Genomic DNA, 21,232 nt, shown 5'->3' on the forward strand with positions numbered 1-21,232 from the left:
CACAGTCCATTTAAGTGGTCGACTTTATAACAGAGAGGATTTTAACTGAAATGCAGCCAGAAAGTTGTTAGCGGAAAAATGTAATCCTCACCACTTTCATGCACCTGGAGAGAAGTTCATGGTTCCCGGGAACAGCTGACAGAAGAACAGCCAGGCAGGATTTTTTTTTTTAAAACTAAAACTGCAATAAATATTGAGATTATATGAGGCAACATACTGTGCTCAAATTTTACTCTGAAAAAAATGACTCAGAGCCTCTGTCTGGCAGAACAGTTGGACAAACTCACCACTCACCCTGAGTGGATTACCCAGATCTGATCTTAATGCAAGGTCTGAAGAGGTCCTGACGTGTCTCTCATCAAGGGGGGCTCAGCCCTCAATCAGACTGCGATATAATGCCTTGCAGATGTAACATTAAAACAGCAATAATACTTGAGTTTCACGCCATACACATACACGAAAAAAAAAAAAACATTTTAAGAAAATGAAGAATCTAATATCCTGCTTGCAAATGTATTCATCCATTTTCATTATGCGAACGTCAAGTTTCAAGATACTCATTACACTGTTGCTTTAAAAAGCAACCTAATTAGTTGGATTGTCTAATTTAATTTGCCAGAATAATATTGTAATTGTGAATGATCATACATTTCAATATACCTGTATAATTAGTTAATGAAATCTTATGCAGAAACCACAGTTTTCCAAAGAAAGATCTATTTGACACACAGAGAGGAGAGGAAAACCTGCACAACATTGTTTCAGTCTCTTTAACACATGAGGGGGCATCCATCAAATCATCAAGCAATTAAAGTAGCATCACTCAATCCAGACACTGACAAGTGTGCTTCTAAATCCTCCTCATAATCTGTCTGTCTGGAGCCTGATGCAATTCCAGTCCTGATCTCTTAATACCAAGGGGAGGACCATCACACTACATTTTGACTGGAGAAAAGGCAGATTTTAAAAAAAAGAAATCAGATACAAACTGCAGATATTATTTCATTTTATTTAATTATTTATCAATTACTCTAATTGTGCTGTTGAATAGATATTTTAATCATATCAGTGACAAAACCCAAAATGGAATAGGGGTTATAATTAATGAAATCAAATCCAGCTGTGTTTGCCCTGAAAATCAAAATGGCAGCTGTGAAAATATTTCATTAATATATGGTGTGTAATGTACACACCGGTGGTGGGGAAAAAAATAATAGATTTATGGGGCCATTATTGTAGCAAAAGTATTTGCAAATGTGTATTTCGATCCACAAATATTTGGACATACACACAAAACTTATGTTAATGTTATTATATATGAAACTGATAGATGATTTAAGACTATCTTACTTAGTACAATACAGTGGCTGATTTCTAAGTGTCACTTTCTTACTACCAACATGTTTTGTTTTCTTATCCCTACATTCACAGCAGTTAAATAACACATATAAATAGCATAAATCTCCTCACTTATGGATTTTTTTTCTTTTTTTCTTTTTTTTTTTTTCTTTCACGGGAACATCCGTAAACGGCACAAAAAACTGGCATTTTAGTCAGTCGGATGCATTAACTGCGGTAGTGGTAAGAACGCGTGCCCGAGATCGCGGCCGCGTTGATGTGTCTGACGCGCCTGAATGCGGCATGTAGTGTTCCTACGGCAACGCGAGGAGCTTCCTCCTAGAGGATCATGGGAAACAACACTGGATTCTGAAGCGGAGGGAGTTTCGAAATATTTCACGATTATCCACGGAATAACATATAATACGACAGTTATATTGACACCGAATTGTCCATTTAATGAAAGCAATTCCCGTGAGTATAGCCAATATAGTTGAGATGCTCAGGTTTGGCTTTTTAGGGATAAATTGCGCGAGCATGAAGCAAAAGTAGCTAGGTGGCTAATGCTAGTTAACGGTTATGGTGATGTTTATGTCGGTTTAAACGATGGCTATCTTTGTCTTGTAGCGTGGTTTATTGACATTACCGGTAAATGTCACATATTAAGTAGGCATATAGTGAGTTGATGGCATGTCTAAGATCTTAATCGACACTGAGCCTACATGTTTGTTTAATCTTGTGGCTGTGTAGTGGGACCCTGCAGTCTCGACGAACCCCAACTGGATGCATAATCACAACGAAGAACTGATGCAGGTTTCGAAACATGGAGTTGAGGTTGGAGGTAGTGTTGTCATCCAGCATCAAACGGAAGAAACCGTGGCCGCGATTCTGCTGGCTTGGACAGGTGAGGAGTGATCACCCTTAAGAATAAAAGTGTTTTAGCTAGTGACACAAAAAGGTTGCCATCCTCCTAAGAAGAAAATAAGTGTAAACCTTTGTCATTGTTGTGCAGGAGAAGGAGTCGGTGTTTCTGTTAGATGACAAACGGATCAGTGAGATCAACATGGTGTCTGGTCGCACCAAGAAGAAGACTCCTAAACTCCATCCTTTGCTCAACAGTGTTGTGACAATGGCTTCATCGCACAATGGTAAGTTTTACTGTGTAAAGTCAGTACTGTCGCTTTTGATTATACTTCACTTGTCTCTTGTTTTTTTTTCAGGTATGTGGCTTTGTGGACTTTTGGTATCAGGAGAGCTGTTTCTGTGGAACAGGGATAAAGAAATGCTTAAGACTGCTGCGTCTATCCCAGAAGTAGCTCAGATCATTGCATCTGTTCAAGGTAAGTTTATGCCTGTTGCTCTAGTACCTTATCTATCTATATTTTACGAGGTACATTTACCATATTGATCATTGATATGACAGTGCTCACTTTTCTGAAGTGCATGTGTTGTGTGCATTTAAATAAGTTATTCAATGTTAAATTAAGCATTGATATTAAATCGTCTATTTCACCAGGGTCTTCGAGGTGGTTGTCTCTCCAGGTGTCATTGGACGGGATGCGTGTACTCCTGGTAGCCATAACTGGGCAAGTGTTCCTGTGGGAGTGTATGGACGTGAGGGATTTGACAGGACTGCGAGATGGCCCAGTCAACGGACGCTGGGCTCACGTACAGCCCCTGGAAGACACCATTTTACCATCTTCACGAGACAAAGAAGCATCCCAACACACCATCTTTGTTAAGACGGAGGTCTGTTTACTGGACAGAATACATACATGTATTCATTCATGTTTCGATACATGGCGCTTGAAATATTGAAGTTGAAATTGAAATGATTTATGTTCTTTTTAAACTCCTTCAGGTTATGGGTGATGCCTGCTTATTGGCCTTCGTTTTCACATCTGGAAAGAAACTTATAGTCACCTGCATTAAAATTCTGTGGAACGAAAGCTATTTGAGAGTGGGGTAAATGCACAAGTTCGTGTAACATTCAGGTCTCACTGTTTTTATAGTAGTTAAAATGGTGATTCTTTCTTAACAGTTCTGTGGGATACAGCGTGCAGTGGAGCACCAAGATGTACCCAATGTCTCATCTCACCCCACCATGCCAACCAGTGAAGTCTAGAGGGGCCCTGGTGCCTGCCTTCTCCCCAGATGGTCAACTGTTAGCCATCGTCCTGAACCAGAGAAATCCCAGGGTCAGTATGCACCCTCTCTATTTCTGTTTTCACTTCTTGATCAACCCTTAATCACATCTTTTTAGGTCCACTGGTCTGTAGAAATGTGTAAGATGTGTGTTTCTTGTTTCGGAATACAGGCTACACAAGTCCTCTTTGTGAGCACCCAGAATTTTGTCACAACATCAAGTGGCCTTGGAGGTTGTGGAAGTAAGAAAATGGACATCCCCTCTAAATATATAAGGTCAGTAAGCAGAGATAAAAATGGGTGTTGTGATTTGTGTTGTGCAGCAGTCACTAGGTGTACAAACAACTCTCTCTTTTTCTTTCTCTCTCTCTCTCTCTCTCTCTCACACACACATAAGAATATACAGATTAAAAATCTAAATGAGCAAAATGCAAAGAAAAAAAAACAAGATAAGAACAGATACACAATACACAATGATGTGTCAACTGTTGCTAAAACCACTCAGACTTTAAGAAAGTTTTATTCATGAAGTGTTTACATATGTTCTCTTTCAGGTCGTACTGGGTGGGCAGTGTCAGCTGGTCACCCGGAGGCCTTTTTCTGGCCTGTGTTCTGAAGAGAGGTTCCCTACTTATGTTGGCTCGTCTTGGGGGGCTTCTCACTCTAACAAGCTCTGGTTGCAGTGTTGACTTTGGACCCGCACACTTCCTACCTCTTCACCCTCTGGTTACTTACAGGTAATTTCGAGGCTTTTCTGCTTCTCATTTACCATTTCATTTATTCGTATTGGTATTTTAAATTTAAAAATTTAATTTTTTTTTTTTTTTTAAATTCTTGCCTCCTATTGTCAATCTGGCCACCCTGTCTACTTATTGCTTTACTTTCACTTCCTGGCTGTCAAAATATAGTCTCACTGACCCTACGCAGGAATGAATTATATATGAAATGGGTTGTTTTGTTTTCTTACCAATTTCAGGCCACCAGTGTCTGCAGTGCAAGGGGAAGCCCACCTGTCAAGCTCGAGCATGTCTGTGCGGGATGTCCTGAGGCAGCGGTATTCTGTCACCTGGCATCCCCGGCTGCTGTATCTCATTGTGTCTGACGGCTACATGGCCACAGTTATGAGAGTGCTGGACAGGCCTTCTCCTGCCTTGTATTTGAAAACGCTTCTAAAGAACACGAGCAAAGACCTCGAGAAAGCCAGCCGGATGCTGGATAAGTCACAGGTGCACTTTAAATTCACTCTGTTTATCTTCATTTTCGATGGCAATTTCTCCAAATGCAGTTTACTCACATTAATTATTTTCAGACTCATGTGAAGTCTTGGCTGGAGTCAGTGTCTTGCCTGAATCTGGACACCAGCCTAGAAGAATCCAACTCAGCTTCTGCATATCGACCTAACACCACAGACTCCATCCTTTCAGCTGCTACAGAGGGAACCACTGTGCCACTTTTCCTGCAGGACCAGCAAACACTGGGTGGCACTAAGGAGCTCCTTGAAAATGTACAGGTAAATTAACTAGTATTCGATAAGAGGCTATATTTTTTTTAGTCTGAATAATATGTATCTTGACTGTTTTATCAGTTGCTCCGTTCGGGTACAGAGGCTATTTCAATCCACTATTTTCTGTGTGTGATTTCCTAGGCTTTCTTTGAAGATGATTCCGATTTGGACGGACCTCCTACTGGTTCTCATGTGGAGGACGGCGGCCGTTTGGAGTTTGCCTCAATGTTTGACACTGTTCATGCCCTGGACACGCACACTGATGCTACACCAATTACATCCTCAGCCTGGGAAAAAGATTTTCCCGAGACGGAGAGGAAGACTCCTCTTCACCGTGAACTCGCGAAGATCCAGAGTAACCTGCTGACAGCCTGGGCTTTTGGGATGTCTCTTGGAAAAGCCGTGGAGCACAGAACTCGTCTGCTGAGGCATACGCTCCGCTGCGTGGTGCGATTTGCTGCTTTGCTCCATTTGATCTCCAGCTCTAAGGAAAAGAATGTCTCGGCTTCTTCTCGCGTCATTCATCTCGTCGAAGTACTTCTGTCTTTCCTTCCCTGGGATGGCACTCACTCAGATGGGCCCCACTGCTTGGGGTTGTTGGTTGAGTTCAGCGAACGGATCATATGCCTCCTGCTGACCCGTCATCCTTTCTCCTGCGAGACCAGTCACAATCATTTATCATCGCAAAGTCTGTCCAGAGTGATTTTTGTCTTGCAGCTGGTCTCGGATTCTCTTGACCACACTTACAGCTTGCAACAAAGAACTCTCTGGTCCTCTGCTGCGAAGGACAGTATCTCCCAGCCAGCTCAGCTCTGGTCTTCGGATGTATACCACATACCTCTGCTACAGGCTGAGAAGGAGCTGAAATCCAGTTCTGCATGTCAGGCTCAACCTTTCCCCCAGCGACCATCCAGCAGGTACTTTTATTCATTAATTATTATGCAGTAAAGGTTAAACGTTTTACCATTGGATGCCATGCTATACATCATTTGAACAGATGATGCCTCAAAGTCAAACAACAGTGGTGCTTTTTTTTGCCAGATTGTTGCGAGTGTGGCAGCTGGTGTACGACGTCACCCAACAGTATATGGAACGACTAAATGACTTTAAAGACTATGATGGCTGGGAAGAGGAAGAGCAACAGCTATCTGTCATCATGTCCCAGATCCAGACAGCTCTGCAGGCTACAGGAGAAAGGCTTGAGGAGGGTCCTGCACTGCTGAGCTACCCAGGTCTGAAACAGAAATACTTATCTACTCTATCTAATTTTAATTATAGAGCTTCAGGAAATGTATCCGACATTGCCTTTAAATCTTGTTTCCTCAGGTGAACATCTTTTCCTGTGTGGCTCATACCCAAAAAGCGTAGATACGTGGCGTTCACAAATTTGTCAAGAGGTTAAAAAAAGTAAGATCGATTTAATCTCTGTTCCCATTAAAATACCACGCTAAATGGTGTTTCGCCGTTCAGCCTAAAATAACTGTTATATGTCTTTCTGTCAGGTTGTGATCGTAGTGTCTTCCAGGAGACTCGACTCTGTCTGGCGCTCCTATACAGTCTGTTATCACAGTATCATCTGAGACGAGCGCAGGAGTTGGGGGACCACATGGCACAGCTGATACTGAACAGGGACGGACAGAAGGAAAATATCACCGGTCAGACATGACATTTTGTTGTATGGCATACTGTGACATGTGTTTTGAATATCTTGCTTTTTAAATTCACCTCACTACTCACAGCCCAGTATATTAGGTACAGGTCACTGTTCTTCTATTCATTTACCAATTTAACAAGGACAAGACGCCTTCGTTAATATTAATCAAAATGGGTTGGGTTACAGTCTTCTCAGAATGGAAGTATCTTAGAATGAGAGACCATAACCCAGGCATAAGAAATCAAATGTGTTTAAAGTCAGTCCCAGTGAAAAGTCACCTGCCATGAAGAACAAGAAGGAGGTGAGAAATGGGATTGTGTGTACATTTTCAGACAATCTCTCTGCAGACATTTATAGAGATAGAGTTGCTAAGAAGAGATAGAGTTGGGAGCTAGAAGAAGTTTCTCTTATTTCTTACCTCTGCACATCTGGCTAATCATAGCATAGAGAAATAAACAGTTTGTCATAATATATTAGAAATAACACAACAAACCTAAGGCACTGTGAAAGGACAAGACTATTTTGTTTGTTTTATCTTTTTTCCATGCAGAAGATGCTCTTCCTTGCCCGTGGCTGCCAGTGGACCTTCACACCGATGCAGCCTGTGCAGTTGTTCAGACATTGGGGAGATTCATGGCCTCTTATTTCACCAACCAACCCCTCTACATCCTCCCTCCTCATAATGTAGCCGTCCTGCCTCCACTACATCTACCTCATGGTGTGTTTCCAAAACGTATTTTTCACTTAGAAAGATGACGTCTTCATGAGTAATGCCATTTGGTGATATGTCTTTTACTCAGCCTCCAGAGTTGGGCGTCTGGTCCCACTGTGTCAGGAGGAAGTGGCTAAAGCAGTTCGACAGCAGCACCTGTCAGAGGTTTGGACAGTGGAATATGCCAAAGACCTGCTCCTGATAGGGGGTCTGCTTCCAGAGACTGTGTGGCTGGCTTATCATTTGGGAGACTGGAAGACAGCCGTGTCTCTGAGCCTGGCCTACACAAATTACTGCACTGACCACTGCGACTTCACCCGGTCAGTTTGAAAGCATATGAACATTGTGAATAATCCACATTTGTGATTGACATATGACACCGATACGGTTCCCATCACATGAATAAATACAATCTCAGATTTTCAGATTTTTTTTTCTTGGCATGTTTTGTGACAGGCTCAGGAGGAGAGAGCTTCACCTGCCGACAAATTTAGAACCGGAAAGCATTTTTCAGGCCGAGTTGGTGAGCCTTCTTGGTAATGAGGTGGACTCTCAAGGGTGCAGAAATGAAGACAGTGACAAGAGCTTTACAGGTTAGTGGAAGCTGACAGCTTTATGATCCCAGCACGCATAAACGCATTTAACTTTAATTTTAATTTGTGTTCTCTCTTCTTCTTTTTCAAGATCCTTTGGAGGGAGAAGACCGGGACCACTTACAAGTTTCCATACAGGACATTCTGAAGGCTTCAGTCATTGCAGGAGTGAATGTGATGTCTTCACCCTTGTCTTCCTTGATGGATACAGCTAAAGAACTCTGTTCCTCCCTTCCCGCCTTAGTGCCCACTGCACTGTACCTGCCTTCTCCGCCTCTCTATTGCCCACAGCCTTCTCCCAACACACAGGTAGAGCAATGGAAGTTCGGTTTTCACAGTAAGTACAGTTGCATGTAAATCCTCCAATTAAATGTTGTCTGTGTCTAATGTTTAGGACCAGATAGGAACAGCAGGGCAGTACGCAGAAGTAGCATGTCGACATAAAGTGTCTGGGGTTCTTCAGAGATTGTTGTTACTTCTGAGATCTGGTCGTTGTTGCCATCCTGCTGCCCAGTGGTACATCAGCCGTCTGCGCCGAGCCAGACACATACTGTACAAGGTACTTCTTAACAGGGCTGTAGAGATGTTCATTTATTGTATGTCATTTATTGTATGTCATTTATTGACTACCCCACACCATTTATGCTATTGTCAGATCAAGAAGAAGTATTCCTACCCATCAGCTCCTCAGGAGGAGAAGGCTTTCCCAGAAGGCCTGATGAAGTTTATCGGCCGTAGTGGATTCTTCAGACGGCGGCCTAATAAAGACAGTCACCTGGACCCTGACACTATTCAGACTATAAGTAAGAGGCCACTAGTGGATCATGGATATCATAATTAATTAATTATCTGATTTCAGATGATACTTATTAACTGTATTTCTGCCACAAGTCTGCTTCAGGGAGCTGTGTGCTCTGTGTTGGATGCTTCACGTCAGAGACCAGCTCTCCATTTACTGCAGGAAGTATCAGGCTGCAAGACAGCGTGGTAGAGACGAACAGGTATTGCATTTTTGTGCGACATATACAGAAAGTATCCTCAGTCTCTGGTCTCCTCTTCAGTCTGCTATTGTATTTATATCCCCTAGAACTCTGGTGATGCAGACGTGAATGCTGCTTGCACTGATGCTCTCCACTGGGCCCGTCGTTTCCTGCCCTTCTCTCACTTCCTCAATGCTGAAGAAATCCTCCAGGATATACTGCTCAGCCTGGTTTCTGAACTCCCCCCTGTGTCTCTGGTGATACGTCCTTGCCTACTTACACATTTTAGATGATGGCTAAACTGTCTGACCTTGAGTAAGTTATTTTTTAATACTTGGCCGATCTTCTAATTAGGTGGCAGACACACTAGCGCGAGCCTTCCCAGAAGAGGAAGAGTCTGTCAGAGTCCCTTTGAGAGAAAAGTACAACTCCCTGCTGCAGAGACTCAGGCAATGCAATGTCGTTGGTACGAGCCCCTTGCTTTTATGAGCAAGTTGTTTCAAAGTGCTTTATGATCCTTAAAAGTATGCATGCAGTATGTTTTTAGATATTTTACAGGTGTTTTTCTTTCTGTCTGTTCTCCAGATGGGGAGAAAGAAGAGGTGAACGAGCTGATGATGATTCTTATCCGAGACAAATTCAGGCAACGGCGGAAACATCTGGCACGTTTGCAGAGGCACTTGGCCTCTCCTGTGCTCCATCTGTGGGAGAAAGAAGAGGAGGAGGAGGACAGGGGAAGCAAACATGGGATGGATGTGTTAAAGCAGCTGTCGCTGGGCACAAGTATGAGCACCAGCACCTTAACTGACTTTGGGTTCCCCCCGGTGTGCAGTGATGGAGACACAGCGGAAAACACATCTGAGGCTATCACTCCCGAACAGCATTGCAAGGCCACAACCAGGTTAGCCAATGTGAAATAGAAGAACTCTTTTTATTCTCATTATGTGTGTTTGTGTAGTGCCTTATTCAGTGGAGGTGTGTTGTTCTTTTCAGGGACAAGGGAGCAAAAAGAGTAAGAGAAAAAGGACGTGCAAAGAAGACTGCTGTCAAGATTGAAAGTGTCATTCAAGAGGAGGATCACCGTGGCGATGAGCAGTCCCCCCTGCCTGTGGTTGGCGCCTGGGAGTTTGAGCTGGAAGATGAGGAGTATCTAAATTTCCTGGAGCTCTTTCTCAGCTACGTGTTAGAGAAGGACAGTACTGATGGAGGGGACTCCAGCAGCGAAGTTCCTTTGCTGAAGGATTTCTGCTCTGAGCTGAGGGAGAGAGAGCTGCATTCTCTTACCTTCGATGTGCTCACCACCATACATCGCCGCCAAAGAGACGGGCACCATCCAGCGAGAAAGCACTTGGGCAATGACCCTCCAGTTTTCAGAGCAGGCTCCTGTTACAAACCTGTGAACGGAGGTGCAGCAAATGAGGTGCAAAGTGACGATCCCGTATCCAGGACTAGCCTTTTTGCCAGTTCACATCCTGGATACAGATCTGGGAAGCAAAAAGGGTTGTTTGGCCTCCGACAGCAAAGCAGCGTGCCTTTAGACCAAAGAGCTCCTGAAACTAACCTTATTCAAAGTGCCTTTGCCAAGCCATCAGAGAGCGTCGTGTTCGGCTCATCAGTGTCTGCGGAAGCTGTGATTGACTTGCAACAAGGCTTGGATCCTAAACTGGAGGCCGAGTTTCCCAAACTGGGCAGGATGCTGGAGTGGATGGTGCGATGGGCTGATAGAAGGGTGCTATTGGGGCATCATGGTAAAAAGAAGAAAGATAAAGGAGTTGGGGCGACAGCTGACGAAGGAGTGGTGATTCGCGTCAAAGCCTCAGCGCCCGCCGTCCTCACTTCCCTCAGTTTGCTTGAGCGCAGGTACACATCTTTACTCGGGACGGACCGCTACACCGCTCACATCCAAATTCCAGAAATCCAGTGGACTGTAGCCCCTGTTGTAGCCCCCGTTGTAGCCCCTGTGCTGCAACCCGTTGTAGCCCCCGTTGTAGCCCCTGTGCTGCAACCTGTTGTATCCCCTGTGCTGCAACCTGAGGCGGATAAGAGGGTGGACAGAGAGAGCAGTGTTGATACAGGCTACCCTGGATCAGCCAACACTCCCATCGCTGGCCTCGATTACAATATACACCAAGAAGAACTGTCCATGTGAGTGTCTCCTGTGTTAACTCCCACATTATATTCCCAATGGTACGTTATTTAACTAGCTGGAAACTAGCACACATTCAACAGCAACTGGATAGATGGTGATAGAACGTTAGAAGTAAAGAAGTTTTGATTTGCTGATTTTGTCTTTTATCCACTAAATCTAGTTCTGCCCATATATTATTTGTTTCCTTACAGCCGCTCTCATACAGATGAACCGGAGGAGCTGACGCTTCACGGGACACCTCCCTCTACTGACCAGCACCTCCTGAGCTTTGACGCTCAGCAGAACCAGTCCGTTTCTCCACAGCCAATACTCGACCACTTAGACGTTGCACCTGAAAAAGAAGGTATGACGCAAAGATATACAGAATCTTGAAAGTTGCTGTAACGCCACAGAATATTGACCGATGTCTTTGGTATTTGTAGACACGCAAAGTGACCGTGAGGCGTCGGAAGCGTCATCGTCTGGTTCAAGTGGAAACATCAGCACGCCTGAAATGGTTAATATAGCCAGTTATTACTCCCACCATTCATATGTATTGTACAAGCTGCCAGAAGACACAAATAATGGTAATGCTTTCCCTACCAGAGTTTAAAGCTGGCAGACCTGGACTGCTCAGATAAAGCTGAAGATGTGCCCAGCTCGTCCTCTCTGTGAGTTTTGAATTCCTAGTAGTTTTCAGAATGTATGAATGGTGTAAGCGTTTTCCATCCCAAGAGAACAGAATTAATACTACCAATGTTACAGCAGGAACTTGTTGTCTATTGCATAATTCTCTGATATTGTTAGAATAACCATATACTGGTAGAACCATGGACTAAAACAAACAAATATATCGCAGTTATCCTGGAAGCCACCATAGTCCTACACAACCAGAACCCCTCGCTGCTCCCGCTGCCCAGCCTGAAGGAACAGCTCATGCAGAACTTTCTGACTCAGCTAGCCCGTTGCTCCCCAACACAGCTGTAAGATCTGAAAGCCTTCAGCCTCAAAGCTCCACAGCTGGTGCACCTGCTGGAGATTCTACAGCTCCCAGTCAGCCATCAACATTAGAGCCCCAACCAATAAGGCAGCGTCTAGGTGAAGACTTATTCAGACTGGTTCAGGTAAGAACAGGCTTTAACGGGAATGGTTCGACTAAAATATTGACTATTGACTGAGGACATTTATCCTTCATTGCAGAATATCAACTATGTGAGTCTGATGGAGGTTTTGGGAGCCTCATTCTCCAGCCTGCAACTTGCCCAGCAGAACGCCTCTGCTTTGGCACAGTCTGACATGAACTCCTTACAAGCTAATGCGCCACCATCTTTTACGGCCCAATCCGTCCCTCAATCAAATGCCATACCCGTTCAAACCACTATCTCTGCAGCACCTCAAACTCAGGGATGTGTGCCAAATTCCAGATTCAACAGCCCCCTGCACAATCCCATGGCCTCATGCGTGTTTGCAGACCGGCCTGTCATGCAGAGCACGGCGAGAACCTCGTCAGCAGCCGACCAGTATCACACCAACAGGAGTCTCCCCCCGTATGCCAATGGTGCACGTATAAATTATCAGGTATTGCTGAAATGCGGTAAACAGTATTTACATCACAGCGAAACAAAGCTGAGTCTACTTTTTTCCCCCCTCAGGAAATACAGCCACTCGCTGTCCAGGCGGATTCACCAGACATGCATCTGAGGGAGGGCAGGAGATTAATCCCATCCTCTCAGGGACTCCTGGCCACCACTGATACCAACCATGCTATTCCCGGTGCTCCTGTGTTAGTGCCTTCTAATACTAGCGTACAAAATGACTCCACTCCCCAGGTCACGGGACTGAAGTTACTTCAGCTTCACCAGCCTTCGTTGCCACCACAGAACATCCAGCACTATCCACCAGCACAACGGTCCCAAACACCACACGCTACCAACCCCGTAACTCTGGAGTCTTGTCAGTACAGATCGTCATGTGGGGAAAAAATAAACGGGTCTTCAATTCCTAAAAGACAACTCAGTTTTAATCCTCCAAAAGATTCATTTTCCAGGAACTCCCAGCCCCTGATTTGGCCATCAGAGCAATCCAGAGGTCAAGAGTTCTCGCTACTTCCTCCTGTTTTGCCAGCTCACACCCCGGCACCAATGCCAGGCCTTCGCTTGTTGCACTTTCAGCCTGTTCCACAAAGCACCATCGCCTTCCCCAAACTACCTCTACAATCTTCCTCCAGATCGCCTACTGTCATTTTAGTTCCAATGAGAGAAACGCCCGTGATCAGGCTTCTACATATCGAGTCAGAACCAAAAAAGGTAAGAAGATTTTTTTGAATGGTTATCAATAAATCTTGTCTTTTATTAAAGGAGATCTGTCCCTATCCTGACGCAGGTGATGCCCCTGGCGTCTCCTTCGGCCCCAAAGGCTCGTCTCTTCTCCATGGAAGAGTTGACGAGTTCAGTGATGGGGCAGCAAAACGCTGAAGAGGCTCAGCTGCGGTTACTTAGAGTGAACCCATCCGATGACAGCACGGGAAAGGCTGCCACTTCTTCCATGGCTAACTCCAACACAAGGCACATATTTCATAGTAGTTTTAATGTTAGTGGATTCATTTTTTAAATCACTGATGATTTTATTAACTAAATTCAATTTTGTGTGGTTTTTAGGCAGAAGAGGAGAAAAGAGAAGGCGAGAAAAGCGGAGGTCACGTTCAGACCAAACCAGTCTATCATCTCTACACAAGAGGTAGAATAATATTAATCCAATTAGAGGTATTTTCTTCTTCTCTACAAGTATTAAGTTGTTTAACCACCATCATGTGTTTGCTCCGACATGTATTTAGCCAGCAGACGTGCCTGCAAGTGAAGATCCCGTGGTTGTTGAGGAGATCACACGTGGACGTGATATTACAGGTGATTATGTAACAAATAGAGACGCCCTTTCAGATCGAGGAGCTTTGTTTTGACAGTAGCAGTGTATCCATTGCTCCAGAGTTTTGGACCACTCTCATGTAATTCTTGCTCATACAGTTGGGAGCATTATTATGCGCCATTTACAACTCTGTTCATCTGCTGTTCTGTTAAGTCCCACGATCCTTTGACTCTTTGCTGACTGGCCAGAGGTTGTTGGACGAGGTCGCATCCACTTCAGCTGAGCTCCACGCCTTTGCTGCCACATCTAAACGGCCCCCTGAGCGCCACGACGCTTCCACCAACACAGACCCCAGTGAGTGAAGAGTTGGAGCTAACGTTTATTTTTAAGTGCAGGTTGTAAAGAACATAGACTTACTGCTGAGTTACTTTATTTCAGCTTCTTCTCCTGTGCCTGTGAATAAATCTGTTTCCGTCCAGGCGTCCACGACGGCCAGTAGCCCTAAATGTAAGTTGATTTGAAATTGGAGCAACACAACAAAGACATCTTACTGCTTTTTGGATTTATTTGAAGTATGTTTGGAGTTAAACACTTTATGTATTTTTTCTGTAAAGACGGTGTTCAAGACACGGAGCAGACACCAAGGGAACCAGAAAAGATTTTGGTAAGAGCACAGGAGTACGCGTAAAGTAGCACTTCAGCCTGTAGTAGCCTGTGAATTGATGTTTTGGATTGTGCAGTGTATTTAACTTCACTGATGCATTGTAGTCAAACGCTCAAATATATTATTCACGTGGTGATCACGAACTCCTGGGTTCATCGAATTTGCATGCACAGAGATCTGTTTCATTGCCTTCTAGCAACCAGTTACTTTAAAGAGGATATATTTTGACTTTTTATTATCTTCATCTTGCAGTATCCGGGCGGTCGCCGGTTCATAAGTGTCTTAGATCTAGAAGGCACGGTGCAGCCCAGTCCAGGAGCCCGGGATGTTCCTCCTCTCGTACGCCCTTCTTCACCTACATCTGCTGAGCTTCACGTTATGGCAACATCTGTTATCAGGGGTGCTGCTGCTGCTGCTCCTGATGATCCACGCCCCTCAGTCACAGTTCCAGTGTATCCCCCGAAACCCACCACTCACACAGGTCTGTATATGTATTTATAGACATTTTTATGCTACTATGTCTTTATACTGAAGCACAGACCATTGGTATAATCTGCTCTTTTTTTATCAATATCATTGTAAACCTTAGATATCTCTGAGGAATCTCCTTCATCCAGCCACATTGGGCCCAGTAGGGTTTCAGAGAGAATCAGCCCACACGATAGTATGGTAGTCGACCCATCCGACTCTGAGATCTGCAAGGCCATCAGGAGCCAGAGCGCTGCACCTCACAGAGCCCGATCCCCACCTCCTACAGCCTGGTTCTCTTCTCACCTGTCAGAGCTGGATTCCCAGTTGGCTGCTCTACAGAACATTGCAGATCACCTGGAGAAGGACTTCTCAAACTCTAGGATGGTACACAATCGTGTTATTATCTTGTTTAGATTATTAATAGAATCAAAGTTTACAGGTTGACCTAAAAGTCTAATTCCTTGTTTTTTCGTCTCTCTGTAGCTGGTGAACACTATTGAAAAGTTTGCCACAGGTGTGGCTCCTGATGCGTTAACTACTGCAGCAGTAAAGAAAACTGTCAGACTCGCTGTCCCACAAAAAGGTAGAACCTAAAATTATTCATATATAATGAAAAATACAATTTCATTGTATTTTAAATAGTATAACAAGTTTATACCAAAACATCTAAGTCAGAAATACTCTGAAATACATATATTCTCTGCAACAGCATGGGCACCAAGACCCGATCCCGATCTTTTCACTGCACGTGATGTCTATGAAGAAGAAAATCATGAAGAAGAATATCTGCTTCATAACAACTCCTACAATTCAGGGAGAAAGACACCTTCTCGTTATGCTACTTCACCTTACAGTCACAGAGCTGCTCCTTCCTACCTTCACACCCCACCAGGTAAATGTGCAATTTATATAACTATTTTCTGACTTAATTAAAGACGCTTTTACACACAAATAACTACATTTAGCTTGATTTGAAATCATGCTTATCTTCCACTGTCGATGTTTATGTCCCGACAAAGCAAATGCACTTGGCAAAATCTTCTTACTCTTTTATTTTTCTCCTGCAGGAATAAAAGATCAGTTCACAGGAGCACATGACATATCTCACGTGTAAGTTTAATTTAGTCAGATGCCTTTTAACCATTTTGTGACTTCCAGTTACATATTGAGGTGCTTACCCGTTTTCCTCCCATCCCATCCTAGATGGTCAGATGAGAATCTGGGTCAAACTGGGCTATCCGATACGGCAGAAATCCTAGACGAGTTGATAAAGGAGGGCTATTTATCTCCATCCGACTTGGACGATTCCACTTCTCTGACTGCACACCATAGCAGGTAAAGTCCCTACTAAAATAAGCGTTCATTCAAATTGTTACTTGAACAGCTATCCCCGATCTGAAAAGTAATATGACCCACAGCAGGCCAGAGCCTCCGCAAAGTGGCTGGATGTCCCAGAAACGTGTCCTTCCTGAGGACGAGAGGAGGGAGCTGAGGATCTGGATGAGGAGGAAACAGAGGGAGAGACTGGCCGCTTATCAAAAACAGAGAGAAAGCCTGAGAGAGAAGGAGCGCAAACCTTTCCCCACCTCTCGAACTGCAGTGAGTTACCGATGTGTTTTTACGACAACTGGTATCCCATTGTATGATGTCGTAATCTACATTGTTGTTCACCCACTCTTTACAGAAATCAACAAACAGAAGTGGAGCGCCCCTTTCGAGAACCAAGGACGCAAATGAAAAGTATGATGTTATTTACGTCGTCTGTGCTCAAAATGTACCCGCTGTAAACTGTTGCTTCTGTTTGATTTCATAGGACCACACTTCTGGAGCAATACAACCAGAGGACCCGTGAGGCTTACTCTCTGGCCACTGACTTTCTCACCTCTCGTGCAACTGCTTCTCAGACTGAAGGTCTTCCATTGTCCATGGCCGCACGGCCTTTCTCCGCTCCACCCGCTGGCAGCACTCACAGGTATCTACTGCAACAGCAACTTGATGGGGATCCTGCCTCAGTAAATCGTAATTGTGTTCTAATCATTAACTATTCATTAAGTATTCTACTCCAATAAGAATCACAATCAAAGCAGCAGTTGTTCTGAGCACCCTCTATCTTTTAAAAAAGATAAAGTTCTGATGGTTCATTTGTGCCACACAATTACTACAAATGAGCTTATGTTATTAGAGCCAAGAGCTTATTAGAGCATTTTGGATAAGCATTTGTTTCTATTTACCTGTCTGTGTAAAGCTAGATGAAACTAACAGAACCATCATTTTTTCTGGTTTAACTGGTGCTCTTTTTATGACCTTATCTCATTATGTCCCCTTCATCTGTCATGTTTTAATGGTACCTTAGCAGAAAATTCTTGAACTGGTATTATTATCTTGAGGCACTGATATCATGACTGTGTTTATAGCCAAAGATATGCAGCTGTTGATTAAAGAAACGAGTCAAACGTTTGACAAAGACTAATTTTATGTTTAGAGACATCAGAATTTGTTGAAATGTTGTCAATCTACAAAATGGAATGAATACAATTTTGTGGGATACTTAATAAATACCTGTTTCTTTTCTTAGAGCAAACAGTGTTTCAGACAGTGACAAAAGAAGTCTGAAGCCCCAGTCAGGACAAACTCCAGTCCACCTTCGTCCACAGTCCGTGGGAGTGCAGGGATGGCCTTCAGAAGATCAACGCCGGAGACTGGGACTACATAGACCAGGTGTTTTAATCATATTAAACGACATTAATCATATTTAATGACATAACGAAAAAATGTGTAATTATATAAATATTTGAACTTGGTTTCTTTTAAACTCATTTAATTTATGTTAAATGATTTCATATTTTTCTTTTTTTTTTCAGTGACCTTTTTGCCAAAGGACCGCCTGTCTCAGGTGACCAGACGTGGCATGCTCACCTACACTAAGAACCACAATAAACCACACACAGCCGTCCAGAGGGAGGAACAGCATGTTGGATATCAGAGAAGTATGGGACAGAACCAGAGTTTCTCAGGAAGGACTGCTGCAGGAAAGGGTATCCTGAGGGAGCCTTCAAAGGTGGAAGATAGAGAAGAAGCAGAGCGTTCAGACTCTGATAGGCTGCAGGGCCTAGAAGAGTCTGAGTCTAACAGGGTAAGAATCACAATTTCTCACTGATCTCACCATGGTGGTTACCTGGTGCTTTAAACAATACCTTTGGCTCGTTTATCACATTTTTACACCTTTTGTCCATTTCCCAGGTTTTGGCGGAGCTTTTGGATGAGCACGACGATGGTGCTGCGGCTGGTTTTTCAGGGATGGAGTGGTTGGAAAATCTCTCTGGCAGCGAAGGCAGCAGCCTCAGCAAAATAGACTGGGCTGCTATTGAGAGAATGGTGGCTGAAGAAGACGTCTGAGCATGAATGACTCAAGGAAAGAAAGAACAGTGCCATGTCGACACTTAAAACAAATGGTATATTGTTTGAAATCAAATATATCAAAAACTGTGCCTATTAGATGTACTGTATATCACATATACTAAACTCTGATAATAGAAATTATAAAATTTATAGAGTCAGCTATTCTGCAGTGATATTAAATATCATACAAATATATTTATTGTTGTGAAGTCTTTGTCGTGATAATGTAGGTTTGTGCCACTTGTGTGTAAAGTTTTCCACATTTATACTTATTATATTACTGTATATTTTTGTACTTTGTTGATTTACCGAACAGCTAAATATCTCAGCGATATTTCCCTCACTTTTTCCTCTCATTGTTTGTATTTACAATCCAGGTGGTAGCTCTCTTGAAGTTTTCACTACACATCACACATTCATGTACTGATTTCATTTTGGCAGGATACTTTGAGCTTTTTCAGATGCCTTTGTACTTTTGTACGATTGTCTTTTTCCACCACTGTTACACCCAGAGTTTTTTTCATTTAGATAAAGTTATTGAACTGTTTACTTTTAGCACTTTTAACGTTTACCTTGGTATGAACCAACAAGTTCACACTGTACTTGCTGTTGAAATAAATAATAAAGTATCTCTTGTGTTTATGGTATGCTCACGGTAACCATAGATGAATACTAAGCATAGTAACAAGGCGACAACAAAAGATACTCCTCTAAAACTGCAGTGATGCGTAAGCGTCATCCAGACAGACTGCGGCGCTGCTACCCAACCCAAGCACAATAACAAACGAAGAAGAAGAAGACGAAGAAGAACTTCCGGCGGTCAAAGGGAAGGTCCATATTTGAAAACATGGATCCCAAGAAAGTGGATGAGGGTAAGAAAGTTTGGTGTTTATACGCCTTTAAAGTCGGTATTGCATCAAATTTACTGAAATTACACAGATGGTATTGATTCTGGGTGTGTTTGGCATGTATCCTGTAATGTTGACCAAATAAATGTAATAGCGCTACATGAAAACAAACATACGTCGTCGCTGTTTTGGCTAGCTTTTTTGTTAGCTTAACTATTTTCCTGTCCTTACATTTATATTCTGACCGATTTGAATAGCAACATTTTATGCAGACTATGACAGCTTTAATTTGAATGCCTCTGTTTATCATTAAAACAAGAAAGTCAAACCAGAGCGATGCCACCATGATTTTACCAGTGCTAAATGAGACTAACTCAACTAATAATACAGAATTGTTCTTTGCGTTATGTAGCTACAGTACAAGTTTTAACTTCGATGTGAGACACAACAGTTTTACCGATGTGTTTTCTATACGAAAGCTGTAAAATGAAGTAAGGCAAGCTACATTTTACTGCTTACGTATTGTTTACGTATTGTGTTTGTCTTATTACAGCCTGATGTGTCGGTGTATAACATTATTGATTCCCCTTTCACGACTCCATATCCAGTACTTTTGCATTATGTAGAGTCATGCTGCCATGTTCTGCCATTTTTTGCCAGTTATTTGTGTTTACAGTTTTTTATGACTACTCACACATCTTTTACCTACAGACGACACGAGCGGCAGTGGAGACATTGGCTCAGTCATGGGTTTCTCAGGGTTTGGTATGTTTAGTAATTTTTAACACACTTTTTTTTTCTTGACATTTTGAGGTGTGACAGTCACAGGTGAAGTGCATTTTCCCCCCTTTACCTTTCAGGTAAGAAAGCCCGCACCTTTGACTTCAATGCCATTTTCGAACAGACCCGCCGAACAGCCATTGAGAGGAGTCAACGTGCGTTAGGTAAGTTCACTCATGGCCTGATAAGCTGTTCAGTAATCGTAGGTCTAACAGACTCTTTACATACATAGAGGAGCGGCAGAAGGAGATGGAAGAGGAAGGGGAGAGCTCCAGATCAGTTAAACCATCAGGCCACAGTCAAAGAGTCAAAAGCGCGGCAGCTTCTTCCAGGTAACAGCTTTCAGTTTTTGATGAATTGACCAGAGTGGCTGCCAGTCAGCACATGTGTTATCTAAGATATGTTATTATGCCTAATATTTCTTATCGCAGCAGCAGCGACAGTGGGTCAGACTCTGACTCGGAACTTATTGGGCCCCCGGTCCCCTCTCAAGGTGCCGACCAAGACGATGATGATGATGAGCTCGTGGGACCACCTCTTCCACCAGGCTACACAGGAAACACAGCTGACAGTGATGACGATGATGACGAGGGGGACGCACAGGACGACGACGATGATGTATGTCTTAAATTTAGCACTAAACACTAGGTATTACCTGTCGGTAACAAAATTTTTCTTATTGGTTCCCATCTGTTTTTACTCATTCTGTTATTAAAATTCATATCTCTGTTCTGTTCATGTGGCCTAGTAAGCCACGACACAGACTATTTTACGTGAATAAAATGCTCCAGTTTAGACCCCACTCAGGAAAGATGAGATTACTACTCATTTTTTAGATTGCCAATGAAAGTGATTATTCCACTATTGTCACTTTTACACTATTATAATTGTGGTTACCAAGCCGACCTCTTTCATTCCTTCAACCAATATCAGGCAAAGATTTATTTTTTTAATCTCACCACAAGATGGCAGCACATGAAAATGTAATCACTGGCGAATGTCAGGTTATACACTATGACAGATGGTCTGCAATAGAGGTGTTTGTTTTGTGTATTCTACTGAAACACATCAGCTTCCCAAATTATTAGGCTATGCTGAACCATTATTTTTTATAAGAAGAGGATTAACCATTTTACTCACACTACGTGTTAAGA

At 43.2% G+C, this 21,232-nt stretch overlaps 2 protein-coding genes across 3 annotated transcripts in view; both read left to right on the top strand.

The window, feature by feature from the left end:
• Positions 1–1,683: 1,683 nt before the first annotated feature.
• On the top strand, positions 1,684–19,097 carry cplane1 (ciliogenesis and planar polarity effector 1). The gene is made up of 50 exons (XM_047568934.1): positions 1,684–1,812; positions 2,089–2,242; positions 2,351–2,486; positions 2,559–2,678; positions 2,855–3,087; positions 3,200–3,303; positions 3,380–3,536; positions 3,656–3,759; positions 4,038–4,220; positions 4,460–4,709; positions 4,793–4,993; positions 5,129–5,904; positions 6,029–6,219; positions 6,314–6,394; positions 6,490–6,642; positions 7,192–7,359; positions 7,442–7,673; positions 7,810–7,946; positions 8,038–8,255; positions 8,341–8,505; positions 8,602–8,749; positions 8,838–8,947; positions 9,034–9,183; positions 9,281–9,392; positions 9,512–9,827; positions 9,920–11,071; positions 11,267–11,418; positions 11,498–11,571; positions 11,661–11,725; positions 11,926–12,178; positions 12,255–12,632; positions 12,707–13,360; positions 13,437–13,618; positions 13,712–13,790; positions 13,888–13,957; positions 14,130–14,270; positions 14,355–14,423; positions 14,531–14,580; positions 14,833–15,061; positions 15,170–15,435; positions 15,535–15,634; positions 15,761–15,943; positions 16,119–16,161; positions 16,255–16,386; positions 16,470–16,650; positions 16,736–16,791; positions 16,865–17,023; positions 17,627–17,769; positions 17,913–18,184; positions 18,292–19,097. The coding sequence occupies exons 2-50, from the start codon at positions 2,162–2,164 to the stop codon at positions 18,445–18,447; spliced, it is 9,765 nt and encodes a 3,254-aa protein (XP_047424890.1). The 5' UTR covers positions 1,684–1,812; positions 2,089–2,161; the 3' UTR covers positions 18,448–19,097.
• Positions 19,098–19,270: 173 nt separating this feature from the next.
• LOC124996806 (WD repeat-containing protein 70) overlaps positions 19,271–21,232 on the top strand; it is a 40,860-nt gene continuing 38,898 nt past the window's right edge. The window contains exons 1-5 of one of the 2 annotated variants that reach the window (XM_047570126.1): positions 19,271–19,322; positions 20,010–20,063; positions 20,159–20,242; positions 20,311–20,410; positions 20,510–20,696. In XM_047570126.1, the coding sequence (XP_047426082.1) occupies positions 19,298–19,322; positions 20,010–20,063; positions 20,159–20,242; positions 20,311–20,410; positions 20,510–20,696 (450 nt within the window). In that variant the 5' untranslated portion in view covers positions 19,271–19,297. The remainder of the gene's footprint in view (positions 19,323–20,009; positions 20,064–20,158; positions 20,243–20,310; positions 20,411–20,509; positions 20,697–21,232) is intronic. The other variant, XM_047570127.1, reaches the window with a different exon arrangement.

This window comes from Mugil cephalus, chromosome 19 (genome assembly GCF_022458985.1).
Source record: "Mugil cephalus isolate CIBA_MC_2020 chromosome 19, CIBA_Mcephalus_1.1, whole genome shotgun sequence".
Lineage (NCBI taxonomy): Eukaryota > Metazoa > Chordata > Actinopteri > Mugiliformes > Mugilidae > Mugil > Mugil cephalus.

Bases quoted from the DNA above. Each gene is read 5' to 3' on its own strand.
- cplane1 (XM_047568934.1), top strand. From the start codon at position 2,162: ATGGAGTTGAGGTTGGAGGTAGTGTTGTCATCCAGCATCAAACGGAAG. The intron at 11,572-11,660 runs GTTAATATAGCC...TTTCCCTACCAG, and splicing joins ACATCAGCACGCCTGAAATG to AGTTTAAAGCTGGCAGACCT. The intron at 17,770-17,912 runs GTGTTTTAATCA...TTTTTTTTTCAG, and splicing joins ACTGGGACTACATAGACCAG to TGACCTTTTTGCCAAAGGAC.